The sequence below is a fragment of the Nesoenas mayeri genome (genome assembly GCF_963082525.1).
Source record: "Nesoenas mayeri genome assembly, chromosome: 1".
Classification (NCBI taxonomy): Eukaryota; Metazoa; Chordata; class Aves; order Columbiformes; family Columbidae; genus Nesoenas; species Nesoenas mayeri.
In genome coordinates, this window is record NC_137541.1 from 68,982,236 (window position 1) to 68,996,913 (window position 14,678).

Here is a 14,678-nt window from a genome sequence, read left to right on the forward strand (position 1 = left end):
ACACACAATGCACATGAAAATGCCACATGATTTACAAGACTTGCTTCCACTCTCACTCCTCAACTTCACACTACTTTTGGTTTAGTCATGTGATTCCTCTTGATACTGGCTGAATTCCCAGCTTAAGTGAAAGGAGATTCAAACATGAAGGGTTTTTTTTGTGGTTGTTTGGGACAATGAATAACAATGAGCTCCCCTGGTTCTAGCAGCTTTATTTCATTCTGATGCATATGTTGGTGGGCTCTCTGTTCATTACCAAATGCATTCAAGCTCCTGCTAAGCAAAACACTGTAAATCTGTAGATGAAAGTGCTCAGTGAATTTCATTTCTTTTGTTCCCACAGCTCTGTGCCCTTAACAACAGCTCTACATGCTCTACAGAGACAGCACCAAGTGACAATGTACATCAGGAAGGCACAATGACTCTTGACACTCTAATTGTTTATAAACCATCCTCTGGCAGCTACAAGCTGTGAGACAATGTGTTGTGTGCACTTTGTCATGGTCATCAGTCAGATCTGCCAAAAGATAGATACTAGAGCACAAGTGTCCATTCTATCTCCCATGCCCCACAGGTTGTCTTCAAGACAAGGGATGGCTGCGATCCTACCACTGAGCCTGAACAAGTGAAGAATATTTCTGTATGCCTACCCAACTCACATGCATCACCACTAAGACCAGCTACAGCTATAATGTAGCCCTTTATCTTGCCTTGAGGAAGTCTGAAAATGCTGCAGTCCAGATAGCATATAAAATGTAACAGAGATTCTTGCATATAGAGTTTTTAAGGATGCAAAAGAACCCTCCTTTTTGCTCCCTGTCTCTTCTTTGACTGTCTCTCCCTTTCGGTCCAGGTTCAAAATCACATCACACAGTAAACAGGTATTATGGAGATAAGCAAATATTTTACCTCTCTCTAAGGACTCACACTTCTGTGTGCTGTGACCTAGAGGAGGTAAAGCTGCCTTTCTGACTTCGGTTAAACTGACAGAAGCTGGCAGCCCGAATCCTTTCGCCTTTAGTCCCACTTTTGTGTTTCTCCTTGTCACGTGCGATAAAGCTTTCAATCAGCTTCAGTTTTTCATGCTCTTCCTTTAGGAAGAAGTCAACAAGTACACTCTTCTCCTTTTTGATCTGTTCACTGATGTCCTTGGGAATGTCAGGAATCATCCAGTCAACCAGAACACTGAGGAACATCACCAAGTTCTGCAAACACAGCAACAGACAGGAAACAAGTACAAAAAATCCAAAACACTTACACCAGAGCAAAACTAAACTTTTGTTATAGCTATGAGGCAGGTATCAAACACATTCTGCTGACAGCATGTAGTATTAAGCAGCTGAGTAAGATCTTAGTTCAAGAGCGAGCTCACACTTGTGCACAGCTGAGCCTCAGTGGAGCAGCTGAATTAAACACATGCTTCAGTTAGGTTTGAAATGGGGAAAGGACTTGGATTCATCAAATGATTCGCAGTCTAAGTAGCTAAAACAACCTTATTCTTTACAGGCGTCTAAAGGTTCTCAGTTTTCAACATAAAATTCATTAAGATTGAATCCAGAATTTGTTACTATAAGTGCGATGTCAGTGAAAACATCCTCCAACACAGTCATACTCATGTGTTTTCAATGTGGCCTGAGTAGACAGCAGACAGCTTTCATGGTCAGCCTGTCCTGAAATCCTTCAGTCTGCTGACAAGCAGGATTTTTTACACTACTGCAGCATGCAAGCCACAGCCCTGAACCTCAAGTGTCAAGGTCATTACAGGTGATACTCATAACACAGAGACAGGAAGCAGATTGGGCAAAAAGTTTTACTTGTTTGTGAAATTAATAGATAATTTATGCTTTGGAGTTTATATTATCATGATAATGCTTTGAAAAGTGCTGTGTTGTGCAATGTCTCCAAATGTGTGAGCACATTTACTGAGAAGACTACTAGCATGAAGCCTCTGTTCCATCTGACACAATGGAGCTAATTATCCAGGGAATGTACTCTGGCAGAACAACGTGCATGCAGGCTAGTTGAAGCTCAGCATAACTAGTTGATTTCAAATGTTTTGCAGACAGTGGTGGAAAATTACTGAAGAAAGAGCGAAGAAGCAGAAGAGGATAATATAAACCACACAAGACTCACAGTCATACTTAGGAATATTTGGCAGGTGAGGAGAAAAGACAAGTAGGTTTCAATACAATGATTGGGCCTGATTTGGCTGTGGAGGGATTCCAGATTATGGAGGAAGGCAGAAGGCTTCTGCCATTCAGAAGGCAAGCCATGGTAGCAAATCACTTGCCAACAAAATCTTGACACGGGAGAGAATTTACTCCGTTAACTTGTAGAAAGTAGCAGAAGACCTTGAAAGATTTATTACTTCTGTTTATTTCTTGTTTTGGGTAAAGAACAGGATTTAACAAGCCTACATAATATTTATATGCTTTTTACAAGTGGTGTCTCTGAGAGTATAAAATCGGACAAAGTCAACTTAACTGAAGCATTCAAGATCCTGGGGTATTTGGGGGATCACTGCTAGTGTCAGGGGCTAATGTAGGCTGTGAAGCTTCCCTTCCATGAAGGGAAAGGTCTGCTGAGGAAGTGCTCCAAAAGGAGAACCTGTGCTGCAGCCCATTGGCATCTCACAGGTTGGGTGCAAGTATATCAGGCTGGGTATTTGCAAACAGAAAACCTCTATTTGACATGAATTTCTTTGGCACAAGCATTTCCATCCATTTATTATGTTATTTCTGTGACTGAAACTGCAGTAACTCAACAGACTTACCTGAAATAGAATAACAAAAGCCAAGCGAGCAGATAAGACTGCCCAGTACTGTTTAGAAAACTCGTACTGATTTGGGGACCAAGGCGGTTCTCTGTAGTCTTTGAACCTGTCGATAGAGACAGCTCAATTGTTACACAGTTCCATCAGTCCCCTCCTGCACAAATTACTTTAGTTAACATGATTTTCCAGTCATAAAACCTAAAGAATCAAGTCCTCCAGATGTTCCTACTTCAACCCTTGTTATGAAATACAACTCCAGAATTAGAATTGAACTATGTCCACTGAATTTAGCAAGCTTAGAAGGATTTTCACAGTTTTAACCAAAATCAGAACATTGTTCTAATGCTGGAAATTTCCAGTTTTTCATGGATTTGCAATTGTCCTATTTTTTTTGTCTTCCTTTTAAATTCTAAATTGACATAAGGAAATAACGACACAAGTCTTCATTCATCTCACTTAAATCTTGATGAATTTAGGTAATACTTCAGGCCATATAAAATCTGATGCTTTGATTGTTCCTGTCTTTCCATTAACGACAGGGGGAGCCATGGGCAAGGCACTCCCTAAATTAACTGTGTAGCCTTAGACAGGACAAAACAGAGCTACAGTGGTTTGGCTTGAAGTCTGATGTTTTTAGTATTATCATAAATCATTTGGAAGTAAACAACAGGCTAATAAAAGTCACAGATGCTCCTAAATTAGAAAGTTGTGGAAATAGCAGGAAACACAGAAAGCAATAAGAAATACAGACAGGAAACACAATAAGAATTATCTGGGGAAATGAAAAACAATTAAAAATAAAACAATTGAAGGACCTTTAAAAGCGTAGAGTTTGAAAGAAAGTGCAATGAAAATAGCCCAGATTTTACAGTGGCCAGCAAGTCAGCACAAGTTTGAAATATGGCAGCAGACACTATGACTTGTGGATGTATAAACAAAAGGCATGATGGTGCTGGGGGGTTATTAGTCTTTCTCTGAACAGCTCAGGTAAAGCCACACCTGTAATGCTGCTGCATTCAACCATTCAGTTGTAGGGATTTCAGAGGAGGGGAAAAAACAAAACAAAACAACAAAAAAAACCACACCACAACAAAGAAAGGATAACAACAAATTGAAGGCAGTTTTAGCAAAATAATGCAGGCGCTGAGGAGACTGACTCACCAGAAAAGATTAAAGAAGAGCACATGTATTGTTCCACTTTGGTAAGTAACAGCCACAGTTGGACATGATAACCATGCACAAATTGTGCCCTTAGGACTGAAAGGGATAATTTAGTGCTGTTCACAGTGTTTGACTAGGAGTAATGGGATGGAATTAAGAAAGGGAAAATCTGTTTTGAATACCACAAAACCCTTCCTGACAGCAAGATTCATTAAACTGTGGAAAAGCCTCCATTGGAGATAATGGCAAAGGTTCATAAAATCTGTCAGCTTCAGTTTGCAGGTGCGCTTACCAAAATTACCTTCAGGTTCTATCCACATGGTTTTGCACGTTAAATTACACATTTACAATCCCACACAACCCTACATCCTACCCCTTTCCCTCTTCCTCCCCTCCCCAAAGTTCAGTCTGAAATGCTAGATGTAATTTTGTGCTGCAACCTACTGGAGTCAAAGGACACAAGGTACAACTCAGGATGGGGAGAGGGAGGAGAGAGATGAGGGGGAAACAACTTTAAATTGGGGTCTATATTAATTTATGGAAGCACTCTCTGGGCTGTGTTAGACCCTGGATTATTTGTTTTGTGCAGTGGTGTGTGCAGAATAACAGAGCTCTTTGTCCTGTCTTACATGGGACTCCTCTTTGATCCTATACTGTGCCTGCACTGTGAGTTTCCCTCTCTGATACCTTCTGTACAATGTGGACTCTCACACGTTGCTCAAGTCTGTGTACATGGGCTTCAATAAGGCCCAGAGTCAGTTCCCTTGAATTTAATCTGCTTGAACATCAAAGCAAAGGAAAACCACTGCATTAGCTGTGGATTTTGCCTGGCACTACAAATCAGTTTCTGTCTTGATATGGAGCCCGTGTTCACCTGCAAGGGTTACCAGATGTGGTGAGGTTTCTATTTATTGTACTCTGAGCTTCACAAGTTGTGTAAGTGTTGCAGGAGATCAGACCCCATAGAAATTTTACCTGGCTCAGCTGGAAATCACACTGCTTATGATGTCTGAATCTACATTCAACAGAGCACTAGCAAATGATTTATGGTGAAGGGAGGTATTGTCTGAGTTACAGACAAGGTAGCTGGGTTTCCTCCCCACTCCCTTTCTAATTATTCTATGGCATATGGGACATCAAAGTGCAATAACCTGGTCATTTTCTAACAACTATATTTTACAGGTAGTTTTCTTTTCAAAAAGACCACGTTTTCCCTGGCATCTTCAATTCTTCATTCTTGAAATACTTTATTAAGCAGATATGCTAGGAACAGCAAGTGACTTGTGGTGCAAAGACTATTGCATTTCAAAAGCATTAAACAACTCTAATTCCACTGAAAAAGGACAAGACTATGAAGTAGCCAATATGGTTTAAGAATAGTGTACATGAAAGTTCTGAAGGAAAAAAGAAAAATGTATGCTGGAAGTAGAGAAATGTTGGGGAAATGAGGATGGATGGAGAGGACTAGGCAAGACTTAGACAAAACTGAACTTAAGCCAGATTTAAAAGAAATATGCTAATATGTTTCTTGAGTATATTGCATGGGGAAAAAGAAAGACTGGCAGAAAAAAATCAAAATGTAACTATAAATGGAACTATGAATCAATCTAAATAAACAGATCTGTTTAATTTTCATTTTCAGCTGGTCTTTGAAAAGAAATGAAAGGAAACATGACTGAATCACAAGGAGGTATTGTTTCAACAATGCAGGAGTATATAAGAACTGTTCAGGGAAAAACATTAGAAACCACCAGTTACTATTGGGGGTAGATGAGATGAATCCCAGGGCATTAAGAAAATTAATTCATTCAAAGACACTTTATAAATTTGCTGAATATTGGACCAGATTCATGTTAAGAGAAAAGTCCCTTTAATGACTTTCTTCTTTTCCATGTGATCAGCATGCTTTCATGTACTCCATTATCATACCAGATTATAAAGATTAAAAGGGCTAAACCAATAAAAATGTCACTTAACATAGTAAAGTTTGCTCTTATTTTGCCTTCAGCTACAAAAATATTTTGCTCTGAAAAAAAAAAAATCATTACAACTAATGCTCTGCATCAGACTGGTGTTACAGCAATGTTTATTTGAAAATAATGTTGAACAGTTCACAGAATTGTACAAAATGCTGCTCAAAATATTCAAAGAATGTATTCTGGAGGTTCAGTGGGAGAGTTGTTTCTGGCTTGTTATGGTTATTTTTAAGATACCTTAATCTCTGGCAATGCCCATAAGGAGCAAAATACAGGCTTATTGTAACCGCATTTATCTCCAGAGGTCACAGAAATCTAAGAATAAGGGAGGTCAGCTTGTTCCCAACATATTTTCCAGAAACAGAAAAGCAGATTTTATTTCCAGCATAAGGGACAATGTTTGTTGTCTGTCTCTTGGGACACAAGCTAGATATCCCACATTTTATCACAGTGGTAGTTCTGTCCAAAACTGAGATTTTGATAAGATTCAAATGAGACGAGTGATAATGAGAAACAGTGAATAGGGATGATGGCATATTTTCCTAATTGTTTCCTGCTAATGAAATAGAAATGCTCTCATAGTTGCTTTTCATTCAGACTAGTACGTGATCAAACATTTAGTATATCCTTCTTTTTTGCAATCAATTTTGTTTATTCTCGGTGGCATAGATATTATGAGGCAGGGACCACTTTTATACCTAGTGTGAATTATTTCCTTATCCTTGTATCTTGCTGATTTTCAGTCCATGTTAATCTGAGGACTGCATTTCATCACTGTTGTTAATGTACACATTTCCAAATACCCAGGCAGACTTACACCATAAATAGAGGCCAGTGACTGACGCCAGGTAAAGAGTAGAAAAATGAAAGCAACACAGTCACAGTGAAGTAGGAGATCCATATGGATAAAGATGCTTGTTGAATGAAAACACAGGCTAATTTAAGGATACAAATTAAAAAGTGCTGGAAATTGAGAGTAGAAAAGCATTTTACAGACTTACAAGTCTATCAGAAAGTATAGAGGTGCTGCATACTCTCACATGTAACATTATACTGAAAAATATCTCCTAGCAGCAAATAGGGAATAGCAGAGCTCACATGGAACAACATTTGGAGAAAAGCGACAGGCCCCAGGTTTAAGGTTCTTCACCCTGTCTGCCAGAAGCAAAGCAGCAGGTACAGCACAGCATGCAGCTTTTAGCACTGGAAAGCTATTTTTTTCCTTTCTGTCTGCCCTCAGGTCCCATCTGACCGCCTCCTCAGAGGCAGCACAGATGTCCTTGACAAAGTTCCTGGCATTGGGAGGTGGCTGTGCTGCCTGAATTAAATGCTGACTCTTCACCTGTTTAAAAGTTGGGAGCCTCACCTATGCACTCATATAACCTCCTCCCCTATTGTCAAGGAAGTAAGGCTGGTATGTTCCAAGGGCAATCCCAAGAGCAGTGCCTGAGATAGAGGGACAGATTTACCTCTGCATTTAATCTGCTTCCAGTGAAGGAACCAAGACATGCAATTTTTATGGCTTATAGTTGAGTGAGATAAATATCTTGTTTAAAATTAGTGTGAGCCTGAGTATGATTAAACGTTGCTTGCACAGGAGCAGGAGATAAACACACACAGACTACACTGAATAATGCCAATTTTAAGACTTCTTTCTTGGAAATGATTACATTATGATATGTAATGTTTTTCTTAAAAGGGGTATGGATTTGTAGGTCTCATTAAAGATCTTCCACTTACCCCTTTTCAAGCTATTTCAATTTCTTATTCCCTAATAAAATCAGAAATAAAAAACAAAACAAAACAAAACATGAAACAAAAAAACAAATATGATTTTGTGGGAGATTGGTCCATAGCCTACATTTTAAAATGCGCAATCTTTTAGAAGCGAGGAGAAGTTTTTGGCTACTTCAGGACCACAGCTAGAATATGATCCCTCAGTGAAAAGAAGGGAACTGTTCTGAAGGCCAATTTGGAGCACCTAAGTTAGAAACATAATTACAAAGTGAATTTCCTTTTAAGTAGCTGCTTGTTTCTAGATGCATTTAATTTTAGAAGGGAATTAATTGAATTTCGTGGTTTTGATTTTTTTTTAAATCAAATTGTCTATTTATTTGCAATATTTTCCCTCCCTAACATGAAGAGAAAGGTTTTGGTAGGAGAAAAAAATCGTATCCTAACTATCTAAGTTATAATGTTTCCATGTCACACTGTGAGCTGCTTTTACAAGTTTATAGAAGACTCCAACAGTCATAACTTACAGTAACCCTTTAAGAATTTCCAGCTGCTCTAACTATCTCTATTTTCTCTGTCAGTATAATTTCTTTAAGAAACTCTGAATGTCAGACATGTAAAAACATAGGGATTGCTGGAACTAATAACAAATAAATTTATTTGTGTATTGAATACCGATTTGTCAAGGGCAATTAATTCAACTGAATGGGAGGAAATAAAAAAGAATTCTGAAGCACTAATTGGAAAACACTATTTGATAGCTACGATAACTGGCAGTGTTTTCTCCCAGTATTTCAGTATTAAATAAAATAGGCCAATCTGATGATATGTGAAAATCACCTATAAGATTTGTCTTACTCTGTTCTGCTTGGTAACTGATTTTCTGCCTTTGCTTTGACACTGATACTGATAGAATTTGGCTATAGATTTCAATAAACCCATTTTTGGCACCTTAGCCAAAATTTTATCTTGGAGTAAAACTGCACAAAGAAAGCAGGAGACCAAAGATGCAAGTTAGAGCAGGAGACTGGGAAAGACAAAGGTGAAACCAGGGCAGGTTCGTTCAGATAGCAGCTATTCAAAGTATCAGCTTCAAAACCTTTAGCACCCATCAGAAAAAGACAGCAGACGTACACAAATATATCATGCAACAAAACAAGGGAGGCCCATTAGAGACCTGTGTATAGAAAAATATACATGAAGAATCTCCTTCCAAAGAAAATAGAAGAAAAAGATTTGTGATGATTTCTTGCCGTTGTAGAGGTTAAGTACAGTGTGATTTCAAGTGAGTCCAAAAGGAAGGTGAGACAGGCTGTCAAATATAACATTGATCAGAAGGACTCTGTTTTGAACAGCCTTGGGTTGTACTGCCTTAAAACAGCTCCTTGAATTTCTGCATGTTTTTATAAAAGGTAGAGGTTAATTTGAGAGCCCTGGAGCCATGTTAGTGATTTCTCATGCAGACTGGAACTAGCCCATCAGTATCTGCACTGTGGGAGAAGTGGACTAGACATTTCCGACATATTTTAAAGGAAGTTGAGCCTCGTTTCCCCAGTCTGAAAAGATTAAGCTGAAATTCACATACAGATGGGGAGCAACATAGGTTTTGAAGACGGGCAGAATATACTGAAAACTAAAATCTCATTAAGTAAACACAGAACTTAATAAAGAGAATTAAAGCCTGATTCTATGTAGTGAGGTTCATTTTTAAAACATATTGTTTTTAATGAAAGTTATGCCTTTTAATACAGAAGGAATTTTTTTTTTTATTTTAGTAAGTCTGCCTGAATTGTTTATTTTGCCTCTTAATGCATCAGAAAAACACTTCTAAGAATCTTCTAACATAGTGAGAATACTGTTAAATGCTCTACTATTAAAACCACCTTCCTAAAGACACAAATATTATCAGCTCCCACTTGGAAAAAATTTGTCTCACAAAAATTACTTTGACTATGCAAACTGTCATTAGAAGTACTTTACCTGCAGAATAAAATGTCTTGTGCGAACAGGGAGTTTTCTGGCTGTGTTCCAGCCTTGAGATGACTGACATTGAAATATGAGAGCGTGTGATTGATGAAGCCATGCATGGTTCCATTTTGACTGTATGCATATTGATACATAAGGCGTGGAATGAAATCAGATGTGACAGCAATTACAAATGCCTGAGAGACAAATGAAACGATGATACAATCAAAAAACAACCCAAAACCAAACCAAACCAAAAAACCAACAACAACCAGAGTCATGAATCTATGTGTTTCAGATTAAGTTAATTCAGGTGATAATTTTCACTTTCAAGTAAGTTTAGAGTGGTGATGAAGTGAGAGTTAAATGGCTGTTTCTGGTACAAAATGTACACTTATATAAATGCACAGTAACCTGCTCTGTCTCTCCAGGGGAAGGTTGTCATTAGGGAAGTGGAATATTTCTTAAAGCAAAGAGTAGAAAAGCAATTAATGTACCATACATTTCCCCAACTCTTTTCATCCCTGGAGCCACTAGGACATTTATCACTAGTTTTAAAAGAACTACAAAAAGACATAATAGCTAGCTGGTATAATTGGGAGCATAATTTGGTGTAGTTACATAGTATTATCTGAGATAAACCAGTTGAGTATAAAGTAGTTGTCCTCTATTTCCCCCTTTGCATTAGGATTTACACATCTGACATCAGTGGATCTCATGCTGGAATAAAACTCCTGGAATTGCTAAATGAATCAGACACAGAATTATCTATGTAATATCAGTAGGAATTCATTAGACTAATTTAGAACTACATTTTGCTAAATAGTTCTTCTGCATCAATGTTATTCAGATGGTGAAGCAGAACTGGGCATTTAGTTTTTTTAAAAAATTGAGTATGCGCATATTTACATTTCTGTTAATAAAAACTAGCTTACTGATTTTTGATGGAATCCACAAGAAATAAAAATGTTCAGCATTTGTTTGATGTAGAAAATAATAAAAGACCATAAGCCTGCAAACTGTATTCAGACAAAACTGAAAGGCTGCAGAGTTTTGCTCATCTGCCACAGATCAGTGTTCAGAAAGCCTGAAATCTATACCTGACAACAAAATTACGCATATGTGCAAGGCTGCACAGATTTCCTGCCTTAAATCCTGGAAACTGCTGAGCCAAGAGTGAACAATGCTCCACCCAAGTCAAACAAAACTGCTTCTTCGGAGGCATTATAGTTCTCCCAGTTGTAATGATAGCTTACACACTGCTACAGAGTGCTGTTGTGCTGGAAGCTATTGTACTAGATAAATTACACAACACTTCTCCACAAGTTTCCCCTTCAGTACTGACAATCAACCGCCTTTCTAAAGAGCTTTGATATCTGTGGGTCAAAACCCCACTAGATAATATTATGATTAAACTCCTAGGGCATGAGTATTTTTCATCTTAAAGCATGTACAATAAAATTTTACTTTAGAAATACATGTAGAACAATAAACATATCTGTATACTAGACACACATTATGTTAATGTCATCATTCTTTTTCTATTAAATAATATATTTTTCCATTAAGATTTTGTAGCTTGTGGAGTATATAAGCCAACTAAAAAAAACCTCTACTCTTACAGAAAGACTCACTCGGGGCGGGGGGGGGAAGATGTTTAGGGATATAATGATACGTGTATATGCTAAAACAAATGTTACTGCTTTTTCATCTAGCTAAGGACTTTCTGCTCCTAGAATCTAGGATGTTATGTTACATCCTTTTTATTCATATCAACAGTTATACTAGCAAAGTAACAGAAAAAAGCATGAGTATGAATGAGAATTAATCAATGAATCAATTATCTGGAGTGTTGCCTGCTTACATTCCCTTCATTAGTTGTTCTTATATGAATTAGTCTTCCTGTCCTACATAACACAAGGATAAGGGAGAATGAGATGAGTGAATGGTCATCTCTGTTGTAATTAAACCATGTTTTACACTTCCACAAGAATGAACTGGATAATTTAAGATTTTATTATATTATATTTCATAACAAATGGAAAAATCAGACATCACTTTTAAATTATGGTAGAGGGACAATATAATCTCCCAAGATCATGGTTAGAAGCTGGTGTAGCCAAATACTTACATTAATGATAACGGAAAGCTTTCCAATACCACTCAAAATGTTATACCAAATTCCTGTAAGTTAAAAAAAAAATAAATTATTTATGGATATACTATGATTTTTCTTCTTCCATATTGAATTTTTAGTGTTATCTTTACTGTAATGTTTTTTCATTACTTACCTATATCTTTTTCTCTTACTGTGTCTGGCCTCCTTAGTTCAGTAACAAACTTTTTGGCATCAAGCCGGACTTCTATGATGTTGTTCAGAAGGGCAAAGAGAGGTGCCAGAGGGAAGGAGGCAACAAAGAGTGTGACAAAACCAAACTGGATAACTGGAAGAGAAATATGCAATGTTTTGTGGTATCTTCTGTAAGGAACCAGTAAATGAAGCTGACAGCAAATAGTTGATGAGCTTTGTGGGTTACAAAACCCATAACACTCCACAATTTAGTCCAAATGATAAATATCACAAAGTAAGGTTATGAAACAGAGAAAGGTTTGGCACTATGCTTAATGAATATTTCTAATAATGCTTCCAGTCTCCAGCACAACAGCACAAGCCATAGTAAACAATAAATTCAATAAAGGACAAGAGTTTTGGAGTGTATTCTTCTGCTTTTGTACATAATTAGCAGATTAAGACTGTGCTCTTCTTTTCTCCCCTTTTACCTCTAAGGAAAATGATACACAAGTAAGCAGGAGGAGAAATTCTACAAGTCATCACTGTTTCTTCCGAGCTTCTTTTGAAAAACTTTGTGGCAATCTGTCAAGTGCACGAACAGAATAAGTATCTTTGTGGATGCATGAGCAACTCTTATGGTCTGTCATTTTCATCCCTCCTTACATCACTAATATCCTCCAAAGTAAAAAATCTTCCTCCTAAGCCCTAGTAAAGGAGAATTCTTCTGGAGAATTCTTCTGTCACTTTTTTTTTTTTTTTCTTTCCACTGGGTTTGCAATTTGGGTAAAGTAGTTTGGGAGAAAGAAACTAACTGGTCCACTGGTCCTAAAGAACAAGCAGTATTGCAAAGCAGAGCAGACCTCCTGAGTTCTCCATATTTCTTCCACAGGGGTAAAAACTGACCAACTAACCAAAGAAAACCCTCTAACTTTGCAGTGTGTGGCACATTTTATATCATCCTATGCACAGTACTAGACTACTACACCCATAGTATAATGATATTAACAAAAATAACACATCATTTTCTGAGTGAATTATGCCTGTTTTCCAGGATATAGGATGACATGTCTCCATTCAAACAAATTATCTTCTAAGCAGCTAAGGAACCAATGTCACCCTGCAAAGCACAATGCTGGAACATCTGTGGTTTTTTTCTGACAACTCTCAGTGCTCTACAGAGGCTTTGAATAATGTAGTAGAAAACCATGCCCCTCCAAATCAGCTTCTTCAGTTTTTCAGTGGGCCGAGTACAGAGTATCCCTAAGTTCCCCTTCTTTCAGTGGCATTTTAGGGCACACACAAACTACCTCATCTGGGTGAATCTCATTTGGGTATAGTGCTGAGGAATCAAATTGCCTAAAAGGCTGTATCTTCCATGGAAAGTAGGAGGCATCAGTGGTGAATATTACTCATGAGACTAGATAATTTCCTGGTAAAAATGCTACATTATTTAAAAGTGATACTTCAGGGAAGTGAGAGGGGTTTATTACTCCAGAAAACTAATGAGTAGAAGAAAAAGAAAAACTGACAAGCATGTTGCCCAAATGCAAAGGCAGTAATCCCAACAGGATTGAACTAATAAATCTAACTGTGATTTGCACTTCAGAATTAAATAAATAGTATTATAGAAAAAAATATTGGTGTGTATGAGGCATTATTTATTGTGGATTCTTTTTCAGCAAATCCCTGTATAAGTTCTCTCTCCACTATGGGAGAAATCTATTGTACTTTTTGTGAAAATGAGGGTTTTACACAACCCAAGTCTTTACTTTAAAATCTTTTCCTTAGGCATTGTTTTCACAGCCTACAACTAACTGATAAAACAGCTTTCTCCAGGATTTTCTCTTGCATGCATCTTTTCTTGTGTGCAGATTGCAACTTTTCTGACTGACATACCTGCTTTTCTCTTCTCAGTGACAATATATTTGCACAGTAAAGCATTACTTCTTTATTATATACACGGCCTTTTGATTTTCCTTCTCATTGTTTTGCTTTCAAAGAGCATATCCAAACATATACTAAGATGGAGCTTTTTCAAGGCATACAAACATCCTATCCTTGAAATCATGCTTTCCTGAATATTTAATGTTCAGAGTCAGGAAAAGGAATTAACAAGGAAATAAAAACAGATGTTAGAATAATGTCCCAAAAAACTGTGAAATTCTTAGAAATACACATAACACCAAAATATGCCTTATTTGGCTTTAAGTGAATTTAGTAGGAATAGAGCTGGAAAAAGAAAAAAAAAAAAAGATATTTGCAATGTTTTAAGTATAAACCACACACACATTTGCTTTGATGTTATTTGCAGTTCCTTTTATTCATTGCTGAGGAAAATGCAGTTTAATGCTTTTTTCATGTTCATGAAAGAATTTTCCAGGTATTCAAATGACTTTTGGGCGATTGTGTAAATATGTCTTTATATGAAGTGCCAGAAGTGTTCGTGTGGCCATCTTGAAATCTCTTCAATCTTCTAGTCTCCTTTTTATGAAAGTGTGAATGATGCAAAAAACAGGTAAAAAAAAAGGAAAAATAAAATCAAGGACACCATAATTTAGATGGTCTTGTGCAATAAATTCACAAACAGTCATTCAAAACAAGTGGTCTGTGAACAGCCTGGGCAATTTAAAGGTACTTGTTTCGTTCAGCCAGTATTTGTAGAAAAAAAAAAATGTTTAAAAAACTCTATGAGCTCTATGGATTAAAAAGAGAAGAATCCCCGATGTATGTACAGTTTGGGTCCCAGAATCAATCTAGTCACAACAACCTGGAATTC

At 37.2% G+C, this 14,678-nt stretch overlaps 1 protein-coding gene across 1 annotated transcript in view; it reads right to left on the bottom strand.

Moving 5' to 3' along the window:
• Nucleotides 1–923: 923 nt before the first annotated feature.
• The window catches only part of ANO2 (anoctamin 2), a gene marked incomplete at both ends in the record, with an annotated part of 178,682 nt that continues 164,927 nt past the window's right edge, over nucleotides 924–14,678 (bottom strand). Inside the window, 5 exons of the mRNA XM_080356136.1 lie at nucleotides 924–1,205; nucleotides 2,774–2,879; nucleotides 9,625–9,806; nucleotides 11,741–11,793; nucleotides 11,901–12,053. Of these exons, the coding sequence (XP_080212262.1) occupies nucleotides 924–1,205; nucleotides 2,774–2,879; nucleotides 9,625–9,806; nucleotides 11,741–11,793; nucleotides 11,901–12,053 (776 nt within the window). The remainder of the gene's footprint in view (nucleotides 1,206–2,773; nucleotides 2,880–9,624; nucleotides 9,807–11,740; nucleotides 11,794–11,900; nucleotides 12,054–14,678) is intronic.